Genomic DNA, 17,275 nt, shown 5'->3' on the forward strand with positions numbered 1-17,275 from the left:
AGCTTCTGAGGATCCTGTTTCTCTCGTGCTTTCAGACAGGTGATGTCTGCATCTCCATCCTGCACCCGCCCGTGGATGACCCGCAGAGCGGGGAGCTGCCGTCGGAGCGCTGGAACCCCACCCAGAACGTGCGGTGAGGCTGGGGGGGCTCATCCCAGAGCAGGGATGGGAAGGTGGGAGGATGGCTCCAAACAGCCCAGGGGGCTGTTGAAAGGCTCTCAGGGGCTGTGGGCTGTGCTGAAAAACAGCCAGAGCTTGCATGTGGATGAGTGTGAGCCCAACAGCCCATGTGCTGCTGTCCCCTGCTCCCCTTTGCTGGACCTCTCGGACAGGGTGGCACTGCTRACCCRCCTGGGCTCTGACCTGCTGGTGTTTCTCGATGCCAGAACCATCCTGCTGAGCGTGATCTCGCTGCTGAATGAGCCCAACACGTTTTCCCCGGCCAACGTGGACGCCTCCGTGATGTACCGCAAATGGAAGGAGAGCAAAGGCAAGGACCGGGAGTACACGGACATCATCAGGTGTGTGCTGAGCCTGGGCCTGGCAGCGCTGGGATCCTGTGGGATGCAGGTTTTGGAGGGCTGTGGGGCACAGCTCTGTCCTGATCCCCTCATTTCTCACCCTCCAGGAAGCAAGTGCTGGGCACCAAGGTGGACGCCGAGAGGGACGGAGTGAAGGTCCCCACCACGCTGGCTGAGTACTGTGTGAAGACCAAGACTCCAGCCCCAGAYGAGGGCTCAGACCTCTTCTACGATGACTATTACGAGGATGATGAGATGGAGGAGGAAGCAGAGAGCTGTTATGGGGATGAGGATGACTCTGGCAACGAGGAATCTTGATGGCCCTCTGACGTTGCAAAACTCACCATAAACTACTGAATTTTACCTCAACTAGAACAAACTGGTTTGAATTTAGGATCTGTCAGCCCTGAAATTAACTCTCTACCTCTCAGGGAGATTGTTCTGCTGTTGCAAAGGAAATCCCATCGCTGTCTTTGTAGGAAAAGATAAACCCCTTATTTTATAAACTCCTTGGGGGGGTGGGTGCAGAGGGGGAAGCTGTKTTGGGGTGTTCACAAAGCCACAGAAACCGAAGTGCTGGTGGCTCTGCCTGGTAGAGCAGTGACAGCCAGGCCTGCTGTTGGCTGCCCCTCGTTTGGGGATGTTCAGCTCCTCTTCAGCCYCATGGGGTAGAAGCGTTTTGGGGGGCTCATGGGGTGATGAGTGGTTGCTTTGGCAGAGGGCAGCATGTGACTGCTCTGTTAGCTTACAGCACCTTTTAGGGTTCACCCTGCAGCCCTCTGGGCTGTCCCCACAAAATCTTTCAGCCTCTCCATGATGCTGGAGCTGTGTTCACGGGGAGCAGGGTATGAGCCACCAGCACCAGGTGTGGGGATGATCTGTTTGTGGTTTTTAACTAGCTGGGAGGGACAGGGTCATGCTGAGTCTTTCTGCTTCTGGTTTTGTTTTTGTTTTTTTCTTTTTGGACACTGTTTAATAAAGTTCTTCCAGGGAAGGGCTGTGATACACAGGTGAGGCTCTGCCTGGTCTGTGCCCAGGCTGTGGGGGCTTTGTGTCAGACATGGACTGGCAYGGAGCAGTGGGTGGATGGGCTGGCYACTCTCCTGGGGCTGCTGTGAGTCCCACAACAACCCTCTTTCCACCTCGCAGAGTGGGCAGGAGGGCCTGGGCAGGGTTGCCTGTGGCCTGGAGAGCATCCCTGCCCTTCCTGGGTAACACTCAGTGCCCTGGAACTGTGGCCAGCACTCTGTCTCTGCCTGGGCCGAGCCCTCCATGGGGAAAGTGTTTCCCTTCTCCCTCCTCTGCAGGCAGCAGACCTGCCTGGGCAGTGCCTGGCTGTGCTCAGCAGCGGCTGCCGGGCGCCCCGTGAGTGCCCAGGGGCTCCGTGGCTGCTCTGATCCCGGCTGGGTGTGCCCTGAGCCCGCAGACCGGGACCAGCTGGGACGTGTGAGCTCTGCAGGCTGCGGRGAGCTCCCCAGACTGTGGTGAACTCCCATCCCGGGACTCTGCCGGCGCTTTCTCCGGCTGGGATGGGTGAGCAGCTCGGCTGCCAGCACCTCGGGGCCAGRGCAGGGACGAGGACCTGGCAAAGCGCCTGCCTGGGGCTCCTGCCCCTGCTGCACGAAGCTTCGTCAGAGGGGTAATGAGCAAAACTTCCCCCGGCTGGAGCSGTGCAAATGAGATCAGGGCTTGAGTGACACCTGCGACTGCACGCGGCGAGGGCATGTGCTTTGTTGCCTTAGGAAATGAGGCTAAAAGGTGAATAGGATTATTGTCGCTTTATTCAGGCCTGGCAAACGGCTTCCAAGGTCACCCGGCCGTCATGGAGCAGCAGCCCCGGCTGCTCGTTCACAGCCGGGCCGCTCCTTCCTCTCCTGGGGGGCTGCTCTGAGCACCTCCGGCAGTCTCCSCCGCCCACATGGGCACGAAATTTGGCTATCTGGCCCAAACTGATAAATTAGTTTTGATCTATGATAAATACAACCTGCCCATGTGCTCCTTGTGGCCAGTTCCCTCCCCAGTGCTAGCCAGCCGGATCAGGAGCGGCTCCTCAGCCCCAAGGTGCCATGGGCACCATAYTCCGGCTAATTTCCGCACCGCAGGAGCCCCATTTGCAAATCCCCCACCGGAGCAGGGGGAGCAGGGCCGGTGGATAGAGGTGGGCGGGACACGGGGAAGAAACGTTTAGGGAGGAGCTGGCAGATCCCCGTGGAGAGCGTGGTGGGGACTGGCGCCCATGGCCCCATTGTTTTGGCTTTTCCTGCCCCCCTGCCCAGCACCCCCAGCCGTGAGGGTTCCACTGCGCTCCCATGGCTGATCYAGTCAAGAATTCGCTCCTGGGAGGGAGAAGAGTTGGAGACAGAGCTGCCGTCCGGCAGAGGCCTCTTGGCCCCAGCTGCCTTGTTGGTTATTGCCTGCCCAGCCCCTTGGGGTTATCAGGCAGCTCCAGATGGGCTGGAGCCGGGACTTGGAGGCCCAGCACCCCTCATCCGCACGGACTGTCCATCTGAGATCCCAGGGCAGCATCCCACGGAACCCACGGAACGCGCTGAGACCCCGGGGCCAGCTCAGCGTACCCCTGCCATGGGCTGTGGGCTGTGTGACAGGGTCCGTGGAGCCGGCCAGGTCCCGGTGGAGCTCGGTTGGTTTGTCCTGGCACCGGCCCCGCGGTGTCCRCAGGAGCCATTGTCTCTGCCGGACTCCCCGCGCCGAGGAAGCGCTGCCCGGTTTCCTTCCCACACATCCCGCTGTGCGGGAGAGCCGCAGGCGGCCCTGGCTCCCCCCGTGCGCCCCCGGGAGCCTCCGGGAACCTCTGCGTGCCCGGCTCCCGGCCCTACCCGGGCACCCACCGGCTCCCCCGTGACTCTGCCCACGCCGAGCCCCGAGTGGCCACATGGCCCGGGGGACGCGTGGGCTCCGGTGCTGCCCCCGGTGCGAGCGTGCCCCGGCTCGGCAGGGACGGACACGTGCAGACCTGTCCGACCCCCCCCGTTCCTCCGCGGTCTCGGACCCGCCGGGGGCAGCGGCGGCACCGGGACCACCCCCGGGACCACCCCCGGGACCCCCGGCCCCGCCCCCGCCCCGCGTTCCCATTGGCTGCTCCTCCGGTGGGCGTGGTCACGGCGGGACCGGCCCGAACCGGCTCTGCCCCCGGGGCCGAGAGGGAGGTGAAGGCACTCTGTGTGATCTTCTCTCTGATTGGTGGATCCGGGATGGGTGGGCGGGGTCTAAGGCGCGCAGAGCAGTGCGATTGGCCGACCGGAGGGGGCGTGGCTCGCGTTGGGCCCCGCCCCTTTACCGAATGCCCCGGTCGCGGTTATAGCGCGCGCGCGGCGCGGCGGGGGCGCGTGCGGAGATGGCGGCGGGCGCGGCGGGAACGCGCGCGGTCCTGGCGCTGCTCGTCCTGTGCTCGATGGTCACCGGCGCCGCGGGGACAAGTACGGACCGGAGCGGGGCAGCCCCGGGGTGGCTCCGGGCTGGGGGGGGCTCCGTTCGGGCGGCGGGTGGTTGGCGGGGGCCCGCTGCGGGGCTCCGCGGGGGACTGATGTAGGGGGGTCCTGCGAGGGTTCCGCGGGTCCCCGGCGCGATCCCGGTCCCTCAGGTGGGCTCCGGGCCGGGTCCGTGAGCGGCAGGCGTGGGGGGAGGAGCGGCGGCGCGGGCGCCTGCGGCGGGGCACGTCCGCGGCGGGCGGGGCCGGGGCCGGGGGAACGGAGGCGCCCCGAGGCTACCGGGGGGTGGCCGGGCCGGGGTGGGCTCGGCGATGCTGCCGGGCAGTCCTGGGGCTCGGGCGGAGGATGCCCCGGCGCACCGCGTGCCCGGCGATCTCTTTAACCGGGGGGACGATGGGGTYCGCCGGTGCTTTCAGCCGCGCTGGGTTGTTTTTTCCTTAGGAAAACCATGGAGTTTATTCCCCGCAGCCGCTTCTCCGGTTTCCGTGACTGAGGAGCAGCCACGGGTCCCCGGGATTTAAATCCTAAGGATGTTCACGATAATCCCCGGGGCGGGAGCGAGTCCGGGCGCGGGGCGGCGGCTCCGGCAACCTCTCGGGGGGCGCTTAAAACCCTTCCCGCAGGGATGAGCGGGGTCTTTCCCGGGCTGGGGAACCACATTTCACCTTCTCAGGTTTTGGAGGAGCTCACGGCAAACCSGGCCGTGTTCTCCCCGCTGGACTCCGCAGCCTCTGAATCAGCCCCGCGCACGAGGTGCAAATGGAAAAGGCTCAGTTTGGTCGCCAGCGGCGGGCGGCTGCTCCTGGCCGCTGGGCACGAACGATTTTTAGCCGATTTGTGCTTATTTCGGCGTGGTAGAACCAAACCCAAAGAGTGGGAGGATCCTGGAAAAGCCAAATGTCTTCTCCACTAGTTTTCTTGCTACAGAATTGCAGTTTTCTTGCTACAGAATTGCAGTTTTCTTGCTACAAGAATTGCAGTTTTCTTGCTACAAGAATCGCAGTTTTCTTGCTACATAATTACATTTCAATTCTGCAGAGCGGGAGGGCGGGGCAGAATTTACTCCTAAGCCTCACACTTTGATAAACTCACATGGAGCTGCCCAGGTCGGGCTTCATCCTCTCTCTCTGTGGCTCTGAGGGTTTCATGCCAGCCCGGGGACTGGCACCGGTGGGATTTGGAGGGGGCAGTTTCTATCCTGGGTTTGAAAAGCCCTGTAGGGTCGAGCTGGCCCATYAGCTGTGTAATGCCCCTGTCCTGCCTGGCCATGCCTGGGCTTGGTGTGAGCGGCGCTGATGCCTCAAGGGAGCAGAGTGGGGGCTGGAAATGGGGGTTTGACCTCTCAGCAGCATTTAGGTTTGGTTTTATGGGCCAGGCTGGGTAGCAGCTCGCCCTGTGGACCAGCAGGTTGGAGGATAGGTCGGTGTGTGCCTGGACTCTGTACCCTGACTTTGCCCTGGCTGTGCGAAGCCGAAGGGCAGATTTTATAGGGATTTTAAAGGGCAAAAAGTGTCAGGTTCTCACCTATCCCCTTCCCAAGCCGAAAAACAAAGGTCAGGCCAGGCAGAAACCCATAACCTGCGGGACAGCGGGGCTCTGTCCAGGCTCGGCCACCCCGAGCTGTTTACACCCAGGAACTCCTCCCTCTGCGGGGGGGAGAGGTTGTTTTTAGTTTGAAGGTGACTCTGGAGAAYGTTATCTGCTCTCTGTGCCTTCCCTGCTGTCCTGCTGGCTCAGATACCGCGCTGTGCCCGGCGAAGTATCCGACCCCACTCCATGAGGAGCTTTTGGGTTTTGGGAGCTGAGTGCTGCTCCCAGCCCTGTCACCCTTTGGAAAATGTGGCAGCAGCTCTGATCGATCCCAGTGGGTCGGTGCTGGCCCTGCTCCTGTGCCTTGGGCTCCACAGGCRCCCGAGAGAGCCCGTGATCGGGATTGCCTGCTCTCAGCTTTCTGGTGGGAACAGGGATTTTAATCCCGCGGGAATGCAAATGGTACTCGCTGTTGCTGCTGCTTGCTGGAGCCTTTTAACCCGTCTGAACCGCACGAGGTAGCCTCTAACTCGGAGCAAATAACCTTGCACGGCTTATTTTGTCAGCGTGCAGTAATCACCTTGTAGCTGTAAAACCTTTTGATCTTTACCAGCTCCCGCTTTTAATTCGGGCAGCAGTTGGGGCGGACAGGCTCGTACAAGTGCTGTGGGCATTTCCAGGTCTTGCCGGGGTTGGGAGTGTTTGATCAAGGGCCTGTGGTGTGAAAAAGCCCTTTTGGCACGTAGGGCAGTGGTTCTGGGAGTGGAACCCAGCTGATTCCCCCATCCCATAATGTCTCTGGGTACCCCTGAACCTCCCACTTGTTTAAAATYAGGGTCAGCTTTCTCCTAAGAGTTGGTCACATGCTCTTTCAGGCATGCTTATTCTTCAAGAATTTYAAAGCTTTAGTAGGTAAAGCTGATTTTTCCTTTGAAAAATATGGAATTGATTTCCTTAGGAGTCAAGCTTAGCTTACAGGCTAATTTGAGTCTTTCTTGAGTTTGTTCAAACTTGGGCGTGTGACACTGATTTGTTTCTACTCTCAGCAAAAGCAGCCCTAGGATTTCTTGTTAAAACATCTCCAGGTATTAAAAAAAAACCCCAAAACCTCTAGAACTCCAAAAAAAACCTCTCCCAAGCCCACTTCCTCTGTGCCTGTACATCGTGGTGCATCCATGGACGGTTGTGTGTAATCATCAAGTGCTTTTAACTGAGTGAATTAACTCCTGGAAGGTTCTCGGGGTGCGAGCAGCCTGTTAGCACAGGAAGGATGTGTCTCAAGCTGAACTCTTTCTCCCGAAACCTGGCTGGGGGTGAGTCACGTAGTGACCTCGASCTGTGCCTGATGGCTTTTCCCGAAGCGGAGCTGCTGAGCCTCCCTTCCTGCCTGCCCTGGGAAGGGCTCCTGGGGCTGTGACCACTGCCCCGTGCCTGCCCTGGAGCCCCAAGGCGCTTGGCAGCTCCGCACACACCGACCTTTGGACTGGCCGATTCCAGCGCTGAGCCCGCYGGCCTCTGGCTGCGAGGGCAGAGTGAAAAATACCCAAATTGCAGCCTGCAGCTGCTGCCTGTGCCTCTGAGCTGTTTGCTGCCAGTTCAGCTCTGCAGGCTGGCCTTGCCTGAGATGAAAAATCAGATTTCACTGTTTGTATGACAGCGAATTTACATGTTCTCTCACCTGGCTCTGGACATCTTGCGCGCTGTGAGAACTTTTCTCCTCCCTCAAAAAAAAGCTGTTACCTCGGGGTTTTGCTTGGGGATCTGAGGGATGGAGTGAGGGTGTGAGCAGGCGAGTGGCCGGTGCGTGTGGCTGTGCCACAGCGAGGGGGGGCCTGGGCCACGGCCAGCTCCGAATTAACGGTCAGGCAGCCCGGGGCTGTGCAGCGAGGGGGAACGGACGCGTTCTTCCCCGGGCAGCAGGGCCACAGCAGAGCCCTTTTCCCACTGAAATAAGACAAACTGAACCAGCTGGGAAGGGGCTCAATCGGGTCCCACTGCCTCGCTGTCCCCATCCTTGTGGGCAGCGCCTGGCCCGAGCACCAGCTGGGAAATGTGGAGGCTGCAGAAGCCCTCGCAACAAAAATCTGGTGTTTTCATCCCAAACCGCAAGTGCTGGGGGCCGGACAGCGGCTGGGGAGCGTTTCAACCCTGTGGGTGCTCAGTTTGGTGCTGAGGGTGTCCAGTTTGAACCGTGGCACATTTGTCCGTGCTGGTTTCTCAGCAGAGCCACAGGAGATGCGAAATGAAAGCGAGCAGCCCTGTCTGAGCCAGGCAGAGTTCAGAGCGTGCAGGGGAGGGAGGGAAGAGCCAATCTGGAGACGCTGCGCAGCCTCTTCCCAGTCGCCGAGGGTTATTTTATTTATTTTTCTTTGCTTGTGGAAGGTGAATTCTTGCTTTGCACTAACACTTTGCACTAATACCTCTCCAACTCATAGCTGGTTTTATAAAGTCACCGCTGTCTCAAAAGAGACTGACTCAGGACAGCGTGGAGTTGTACTGCGAGGCGATTGGCAATCCCATCCCCGAGATCCAGTGGTGGTTTGAGGGCAACGACCCCAATGACACCTATGCTCAGCTCTGGGATGGYGCACGGCAGGACCGTGTCAAAATCAACGCCACCTACAACCTGCACTCTACCAGCACCATCTCCATCGCAAACCTCACGAGCGACGACTCGGGCATGTATGAGTGCCGGGCTAGCAACGACCCCGACCGCAACCACTTGTCGAAGAGCCCCAAAGTCAAGTGGATCCGTTCCCAGGCGAACGTTTTTGTCATCGAACGTGAGTGGCCACGCCGAGGCCTTGGCACTTGCTCGGACACCGGTGTCTTGAGTCTCCTGCCATGCTCACCCCCGCACCTGTGTCCTGTGGCTCCCGAAAGCTCCCCTCACCCTCCCACCCCGGCTGTAGAACTGAGAGACTCCCACCCTCTGTCGATCTCCCCACCACCTGTGACTTGACCCGAAATGGCCCTGCTCAAAAAGGGTTGTGGCTTCCCATCCAATTCGCCCTCCGGCAATCCCGCGCCTTTTTTTTTTTCCGGAGCCAAAGAACCTGGAACCTGCCGCTTATTCCCGAGCGCCTCCGAGCCCTGGTGCTGGCTGCAGAATTGAGCCTTGATTCTGTGGTCGACTCTGCCCTAACCACCACTGACCAGCGGCCCTTCCCTGCGGCTCGTACAGCTCCCGCTCCTTCCAGCAGCCCTGCTTTGAGCTCGCTTCCGTGCTGGTGAACCCAGACTGTTTGGGGGAAACAAATCTTGCTTTGAGGTCTGAGATGCAACCGTTTTTGAAATGGCCGTGTCTGTGTGACACTTGAGTGTTGATGTCGTTGCTTGTCCTGCGGACGTGGCCGGGTTCCTTCTCGCAGAGGAGCGCCCCAAGGCTGCTTTTGGTGGTAGAAAACCTGGGAGGGAGATTAAAATCCTGCTGCTAAGGACTTCCCACAAATCCTGGAGTTAGGAGAGAGCTGCTTTTTTGGCAGAAATGTGCCAAGGAGTGCGGAACTCTGGCAGAACCCTTCTTCCAGTGGAATTTGGATAGGAGGAAAAGCAAAGAGCCTGTCAGGCCTGGCAAAAGCTGTTCCTTCCGAGGGATGGAGACGGGGTGGAAGGGTAGGGACCGTAGTGGCACGGTGCTGCTGATGGCAGCTGCCTTCTCGGACAGCCTCCTACAAGTAGAAATGCCTGAGTCATCTTAGGTTGCATAATTTACTGCTGCCTGGCACATCGAGGCCCCGGGACCTTTCGGAGTCACAGCTCTGTGCTCTCCCTGGAGCCACTCCAACCAAACCCTTTGGGCTGCCTCAGGTGAAGCACTTACTGCTGCCACACCGATCTCATCCGCTGCCCCTCGCAGCAGAGGGTGCCCTCTGTGCCACCTGGAGGTGTCTGAAGGTGCTGGGAGGTGCTGACACGCCAGCTCTGTGGTGGCTGGCAGCAGCAGAGAGCTGCTCTCTGCCCTTCAGAGCGACCTTTTCCATTGCTTATTGAGCACTGGGCTTCAGCTGTGGTAGGGACAGCCGAGGCTCCCGAGCTGTGGCAGGACACTGCAGCCGTGCTGCTCATGGAGGGAGCAGCTGCAGGGTCTTTTCAGAGTCCTCAGCTGGCTTTGGGGACTCTCTGCTGCTGGAATGGTCAGGTCTGGTAGGGAACCAAGGTAAGTGCAAGGTGGGGATAGAGATGAGAAGCTGTGGGGTTTGCGTTGCAGGTTCTCGGGTGCCACGTCGGCTCTGCCGTGCCCTGGGCTGACTTAAATCCGGTTCTTTACGAATTCAGGTCCAGAAATCACTACTCAAGTCACCGAGGCTGCTGGCAAGCTGGTCCTCAGCTGTAACGTGTCTTCACCACAATCCCCCATCAAGGGCCACAAGTGGAAGCATGGGGAGAAGGTCCTGAAAGAGGACGACAGCACAGATTCTTTCACCAGCTACGTGTGAGTGTTGGGGCAAGGTCAGAACCTGGGCACAGGCAGGTTTTTTTTTTTTATCAGAAAGCAGTGTTTGCTATCAGCTGGAGCCAGAGCTGAGCGCTCACAGCCCTGCTGATGGGGTGGGGCTTTGGGACTGCAGAATGTGAGATGAGTTAAACCGAGTTTTGGTAAGGCCCAGCACTCTTATGAAGATGAGGAGAGCAAAAAGGAGGAGGAAGGGGCAGTTTTGTGCCACGAGCACCCTCTTAGAAAGAGATTTCATGATTTTAAGCAGGTGTTCAGCTGGTCTCTGGTCTGTCAGCGTTCCAGGGTTGCTCTCCCAGAGTTTTGAAGGACTCCTGCTCTCAGGCTGCCAGCTCCCCGTGAATGAGAGCCTTGAGAGCACACTGTCCCTCCTTGGGGTTTGATGTCCCTCTCCAGAGTCCTGCCACTGTCCCAGAAGGCACTGGGGAGCTGTTACCGGCCCCATTGTGGCCGTGCACTGAGCTTTCCTTTCCCATTACACTCAGGGCCCGGCTGGCACTGACCCAGCAGCTGTGGAGGCATCATGTCCCTTTGTATGGCAGTGCCGACGTGCCTGTCTCCCCATAGCAACAGGGAGCTGAACAAGGATTAAAGTATTTATAACCCAGCCTCCCTCGCGTGACCTCAATTCCTCAGCTGAGTGGTTTTTGGAAGTGGGAAGCGCCGTGCAGGGCAGAGCTAACAAACAGCCCCTTGTCCYGGTGCAGCCATGGGACAAACTCCTGCGGGCCCCCTTCCCTCGAGTGGGTATTACCTCGAGAGGCAGAATGGGATGTTTGTTGCAGGGCTGAGTAATCCACTAAATCTCATTGCAGCAGCTTTACAGGAAGGGGAATGTGAGGGTTTTTTCCCTGTGCAGGGATCAATCCAGAGCAGCCTGGCCTGACATCATCTTTGAGTGTTGATGTCGTGTGGATGTGGTTCCCTCTCGCGGAGTGCCCAGGCTGCTTTCAGTGATAAAAACCTTGGAGAGAGATTAAAATCCTGCTGTTAAGGTCTTCCCACGAATATTGGAGTTAGGAGAGAGCTGCTGCTCTGCCCTGTGTTTCAGAAGGCTGGGACAGTGATCCCTGATTTGACAGAGCCGTGTCACACGTGGTCACACAAAACTCTCTCCTGCCACCCTCGGTGTGTGAGCGCAGTGGGGCTGCTGYATTGCATTGTGAATATTCTGCTGGAATGGGGGAAATTTCTATAAAAAAGAGGTTTCTGGTGCTTGTGGATGTTTGATTCCACAGGTCTGGAGGTTGGTGGCTGTGGATAAGTTGGATACTCACCCAAATCCTCATTTTTTTTGGTAGAATCGATGGGAAGAGGGAGGAGCACTCCGGCGTTTATGAGTGCGTCTATGAAGGACCCCCGGAGATAAGAGGACAAGTGAATATTTCRGGTAATTTCATCTGTTTGCTGCTGGGGTCTGAGGAGGGCTGTAGGGAAGCTGTGACCTCCTGAACACTTGGCTGGGGTGTCTTTTCAGCTGCTTGAAAAGCTGCTCCCAGCCCTCATCTGGCTGCAGGGCTCTGCTCTCTGAGAGGCAGCAGGGTCAGCCCTCAGATCCTGCATTAAACCAGCCTTCTGTGGGCATCTTCCCACAGGAATAATGGRTAGAGGGATAATACCTGCTGGACAAATCTCTCTGAGCCTTTCCTGATGTGCTTTCCTCTCTAAAAATGCCAGACTAGTGAGAGGAACAGCCTGASMKWKKKKKKWGRSTGAYTSWKKYKRGKKGGGYKGSMKGMRGSARRMAYMWAYSTRWKTKMTWTAWWWARWMAKMYRWMTKWWWTTTTTTTTTTTTKTTCCTCTGGCCTAGTTGCCCCCCAGGTGGTGGCATACAAGAAGTCCGAGCACGGGAATGAGGGGGACACCGGTGTGCTGACCTGCAAGAATCCCTCCTTCCCCGCTGTCACCACTTGGTCCTGGTACAAAAGTGGTCAGGGGGTAAGTGCTACGCTTTGCTCCTTCTCCCCAAGTCCTTGTGCCACCAGAATTGTCCCAAAAAGCAGCATTTCTGTGGTGGTCAGCAGCATTTCTGTGGTGGTCAGCAGCATTTCTGTGGTGGTCAATCAGCACTGCCCTGAAAATCCCTCCTCCTCCTCCCTCCAGCGCCTCGAGAACGCCTCTGGGCGATACATCATCAAATCCAGCGGCAACAAGACGGAGCTGCGCATCCACAAACTGGACATCGAGCAGGACACGGGTGATTATTTCTGCAATGCCACCAATTCCTTYGGCTCTGGTGATGCCACGGTGAATCTGCGTGTCCGCAGCCGCCTGGCAGCGCTCTGGCCCTTCCTGGGAATTGTGGCTGAGGTCCTCGTTCTTGTCACCATCATCTTCATCTACGAGAAGAGGAGGAAGCCAGATGAGGTTCCTGATGGTAAGAGGCACTTGGGTTTGAATCTTTCCATCAGGGAAGTAAAGTAACTTGTAGGGTGCAGGCAGGATGGGTTTTTAGGGGGTTCTGAGGTTCTTTTGAGAGCGGGGATGGTTTGAGGGTTCTCAAGGCACTCAAGAAACCAGTTTGTGCCATGTCACTTCAGGATCCTGACCCTTTGCCTCACCAGTTCCTCTGCTCTTTTTTTCAAGTGGTCCCTGTGAGTGTCCGCAGGGTGGGATTTGCTTTGGCTGCCCCCACTCTGGGCAAGGTGGTTTGTGAACCACCTTCAGAGCTTTTGTGGTGCTGCAGAGCTGGGAGGGACCTGTGTCAGCCGCTCTGTAAGATCAGACTTGTCCGGTTCAGGATGTTTTGGGTCATCAGATCCACACATCCTGCAGTCTCAAAGACCTGTGCTATCTTTAATCTGTTCTGGAAGCGCCAGCTCCTCCCTTTCCTTATCGGTGAGGATCTGCATTGTGTCAGCTCTCGGCCTCCTTTATCTGATCCCGTTAACAATGCGGTGTGAAYGCTCTGCATCCTTCCTGCCCGGCATCCCGCAGGGCCCCGGCCCCCTGCGAGGAGCAGGTTCAGCAGAGGGGCTGAAAGTCCATGAATTCCACTCGAGGCAGTTCCAGGAGCAGATGTTTTGCCCTCTGACACCCCTGGCTGGAAGGCAGGTGTTGGGATGGATGCTGGATGAACATCCTTAAGGATTTTGTGGCTGTGGAGTGCTCTGGTTTGTGATGGCACCAGTCCACTCTGAAATATCCTGATGCTCCCTGCCCAGAGGAGCTCAAGTTCCCAAGAGCTCATGGATGAGCTCACCACAGCCCTTTGAAAAGCACACTTGGCTTTACATTTCCCTGGGATGAAGTGTTTCTCTCTGCCCAAAAGTCTCTAGCTTTTTGCCCCTCCTGAAAGGTGACAGTGAGGTCTGTCTGAGCCAGTCCCCACCAGTACTTTGTGAACTGGGGCTCTCCTGTCACCTGRGATGGGGTGGGGACAGTCTGCCCTCTGTTTTGCTGGTGTTACCTATCCACTCTTCCTTTCTCTGCTGCTGGGTGCCAYCTCTCATGGTAAGTAAAGGCAGCTCCAGCCGTGTCTCTGCCTCCACCCTCTCACCAGCTGCGAGCACAGCCTGGTGCCCAGGGGAGCCAGGGCTGGAAAAGAGTTGATGGGGAKCAAAAGAGACAACTGGGAGCCTCCTGTTGGGAGGTGGGAGATGTCAGGGAGCTGGTGAGAGGCAGCAGGGCTTGGCACGAGTTGGCAGAGKTGTTCCCTTAGCTGTGCTGCTCAAAACGTGGTGTGTGGTGTTTGTTTTGGTGTCACAACACGTGGGGAGGGAGAAGGGCTTCCTGCTGCTGCTGCTGCTTAAAGCCCCRTTCCTGAAACATCCTGTTTGGCTTCCCCTTCACCTGCTGGGATCTGGGAGCCATCCCAAGCCCCAGGGGCGAGCGGGGGATGGAGTGGGGTGGCCAATCTTGGCAGAGGAGCTGCAGCTCTTCATTGCTGTCAGTGTGGTGGAAGGGGTGCCTGGAGTGCAGTCCCTGCCAAAATAAAGTGAAGTCAGAGGTCATTTTGTACATGCTTTTCCCTGACACTGTTGTTTTTTTTGTTTTTTCTTTCGGTGCCGTCCTGATGTGAAGATGATGATGGAGGCTCTGCACCACTGTGAGTACCTCACTATTTATTTTTTTTATTTTTTTTTTTATTTAGCCACATTGGTGCTGGCAGATCTCACCCAGCCAGCTTTAATCTTCGGAGCAGATTCCCTGGCTGGTGTGGGGATAGCACTCAGTGTCCTGCAGGGGAGATGTCACCTCGTGGCTGATTTAATGTCCCGGGGTGGCATCTGGGGTGGCACCAGTGTCCCACACTGCTCTGATCCCATCTCCTGCCTGATCTGCACCCTCTGCTGGGACCTGAGTCACGTTAATGGGTGAGGGGTGGTGCTGGGGGAGCTTTCTGCTCTGCCTTTCCTCACGCCCCTTCTCCCTCGGCAGAAAGAGCAATGCCACAAACCACAAGGACAAGAACGTCCGCCAGAGAAACGCCAACTRAGAGCGGGGCCAGGTGAGTGCCAGGCCTGGGGGCACAGCCTGGGCAAGGGTCTGAGTGTGCTGAGGGTCTCTGGGAGAAGCCAGAGGCTCTTCTGGCCCAGCAGGGCTCCACCATCCTGGTGCAGAAGGGTTTATCTAACTGGCTTTTCCTTCTCTCCTGCCAGGTGATGCGTAGATGAAGAACTCGTCTGGACAATTTTGTTTTCTTCTAATTTTTTTGGTAAAATAGCACCATGGAATACTCTAGTGCGTCCTTGCGATTCAGTTACTTCACTTTCTAAAGAAACTCTAAGTTGTAGAATATTAAAATACACTATTTTTTTTTTTTTAAAGGAGTCGTGGGAGGGTTTTTCTACCTGTAAATGTAAATCCTTCGTTCCTGGTAGTCTAGGTCTCTGGCTGTCTCTGTCCTGGGTTATTTCATGTTGGTACAGAGTGGGGAGTTGGATGGGAGTGCAGCTGTGTCCCACCTGCTTGTGGGGGTGAGGGAGGAGCTGCCTTGCTGGATGTTGGGAGGCGACCTGAGGGCTCAGGAAGAGGATTCTGTGTCATTCCCTGTGCATCACCAGGAGCAAGGCTGCACTTTTCCCTGGCAAAGGGCACATTCCTGGCACATCCCTGTCGGGCAGATCCCGGTCAGCTCATCCTGAGCTCTCCTCGGTCGCTCTCAAACAGGCAGCCAGGAGCTGGACACTGCATAAATGATTGCTGTAACTTATTCCATGGGTTGTTGGTGTCTCTGCAGCRGGGAGGGGCAGGGGGAGCCGGGGCTGGGGGTGGTTTTAGGGTTGAACAGCGTGTGCTTGTGCTTGAGCCATCGCGGCGCGCGCGTGACGTGGGGGGCCTGCGAGCAGACAAGTGCTCAGGGGAGTCTAACACCTTTACTGCTGGGTAGCATTGACCTGTTCCATCTGTTAACACTTCASAAATAAAAGATGATTCCTCTCTCTTTTTTTCCACCTCTGGACTCGGGTCTCTTCCCTCCGGGGCCGCCTGATCCTCTGGCTGCAGAAGGCGGTGCTGTGTCTGGGTTTGGTGCCAGCTCTGGCTGCCCTCTAATTGCTGAGGAGATGCAGCTCGACGGCTGTAAAAGCCTTCGTGGAGGGAGGGAGGGGGGTTCTCCCTGTTCTGCAGAGCCTGGAGGAGCGTGGAGCCTTGGGCCATGCTTGCCTGTGTGGGACATTTCACCCTGCCCTGCTCCACAGTTCCTCAGGTCTTGTGGCTGTGGGGTCAAGGATCAGCCCCAGCCTCTAGGAGCCCTCTCAGGCCCTGCTGCTTGTGTGTCTCATGCTTCTCCAGGCAGCTTTTTGAGGTTTKTTTGGATTTTTTCCTGCCCTTTGCGGTGGAAGAGAGCAAAGGTGCACCACSTTTGTGCACAGAGCAGGGGCCAGGACGGGAGTTGGGGAGGGAATCCCTTCTCTGCTGCCMRCCCWGAGCTCAGMATTCCTGAATTCTACTCAGAATTCGCAATTCTACCTCATGGACTGAGGCAGCAGCGCCCATGGGCTCAAGAAAAGCCATCTTGACTCTGTGGCATGTAAGTGCAAGGTTATGCAAGGCTTTCACAGCCCAGGCCTTGTGCCATCCTGGTGAAAAATCAATGCAGGGCTTAATTTCCTTGATGAGGATTACGGGTCCTGTCTGACCCAGCTCTGGGCCGCAGCACAGAGCAGCGCTTGTGCCTTTGGTGTGGCTGGGCAGGGACGGGGGGACAGCAGCCCTGGGAGCTGGGCAGGGGTGGAGCAGCATCGTGCTGCTCTCGGGTGGGTTGCAGGGACCCTGGAAAGCTGTGACACAGCCCTGCCATGGCCCTGGGGCTGCCACAGCGAGCCCTGGGYGGGGATGGCACAAACAGAGCTCGTTGTGCTCCCCATTTCCCTCCAAAGGAGAGTGGGAGCTCTGTGACCCTGTTCACCCTGTGCCTCCCGATGCTCCGGGGTCAGCCCTGAGCTGCTGCCTCGCTTTTAGGCTCCAGCATCTCCAGCCTCCCTCTTAGGGTAAGCTGAATGAGCATCTCAGTGGGCTGCAGCACTCTGCCCCGGSAGCGCTCTGGAGGAACGGGGCCGAGCCGAGCCCGGGGGCTTTGCAGAACGAGGCCGCTGTGGTCCGCAGCGCGATTTTGGGGTGTCTCCTCCCGTGGGGCTCGGAGCAGGGCCCGCGGCTGTTGATTCCCCGCCCCCAGCACGGCTCTGGCTCGGCCGCGGCCGCGGGACGCGCTCCGGGTGCGCTTCTGTCCCRTGTCACCAGATGGTGCCACCGCCGCGGCCGCGCTGCCCAGCGGCTCCGGGACCCGACGGGCTCGGCCTGGGGCGGCTCCGGTGTCCGGCTGTGCAGGGATGCTCGGGGCTCACCGGGGCTGATCACTCCGGTGATCCCCGACACAGCGCAGCCCCGGGGGGCCGCAGCCGGACGGGCCCGTTCCCGGGGCGGAGGGCAGGAGGTGTCGGTCCCATTGGTCTGTTCCCTGTTCCGTGGGTGTCCGCCACGGTGGGGTCCGACTGCAGGTGCTGGTCCTGTCCCGGGGTGTAGATTCGGGATCTCCATCCCTGGGTCCACTCCAGGGGATTCCTTCTGACACCAGCTCGGTCTCAGCGCTGGAGCAGCGGGTCACTGGGGCGGTAGGAGGGCAAAGCCCCGTATCTGGCGAGGCGATGGGGTCCATCCCTGGCCCGGGGGTAGGCAGTGATCTCTCCACGGCCAGGCGGATAGGCTGACGGCGGCGGAGCCTCTCGGAGAGAGCGCCCGGCCCCGCACCGCACCGCACCGGGGACTGCGCTGCCGGACTGCGGGGCCGTCGGGGGCGGAAAACGGACGGCTCATCCCGGTGGCCGGTCCCGCTAGCCGGTCCCACCGGCGGGGACTGTGCCGGCGGGGGGAGCTGC

At 58.4% G+C, this 17,275-nt stretch overlaps 2 protein-coding genes across 3 annotated transcripts in view; both read left to right on the forward strand.

Moving 5' to 3' along the window:
- The window catches only part of CDC34 (cell division cycle 34, ubiqiutin conjugating enzyme), a 5,288-nt gene extending 3,789 nt beyond the window's left edge, over positions 1–1,499 (forward strand). The window contains exons 3-5 of the mRNA XM_057377609.1: positions 36–133; positions 387–521; positions 629–1,499. Of these exons, the coding sequence (XP_057233592.1) occupies positions 36–133; positions 387–521; positions 629–839 (444 nt within the window). The 3' untranslated portion in view covers positions 840–1,499. The remainder of the gene's footprint in view (positions 1–35; positions 134–386; positions 522–628) is intronic.
- A 2,331-nt stretch (positions 1,500–3,830) lies between these two features.
- Positions 3,831–15,352, forward strand: BSG (basigin (Ok blood group)). Of its 2 annotated transcripts, XM_057377512.1 has the most exon segments (9): positions 3,831–3,958; positions 7,936–8,283; positions 9,779–9,935; positions 11,258–11,346; positions 11,767–11,894; positions 12,060–12,333; positions 13,980–14,004; positions 14,337–14,406; positions 14,558–15,352. In XM_057377512.1, coding segments are annotated over 9 exon segments (1,188 nt in total). In that variant the 5' UTR covers positions 3,831–3,876; the 3' UTR covers positions 14,573–15,352.
- The last annotated feature ends 1,923 nt before the right edge of the window (positions 15,353–17,275 follow it).

Source organism: Malurus melanocephalus, unplaced genomic scaffold, assembly GCF_030028575.1.
Source record: "Malurus melanocephalus ecotype Western Australia unplaced genomic scaffold, MMel_1.1 scaffold_318, whole genome shotgun sequence".
Classification (NCBI taxonomy): Eukaryota; Metazoa; Chordata; class Aves; order Passeriformes; family Maluridae; genus Malurus; species Malurus melanocephalus.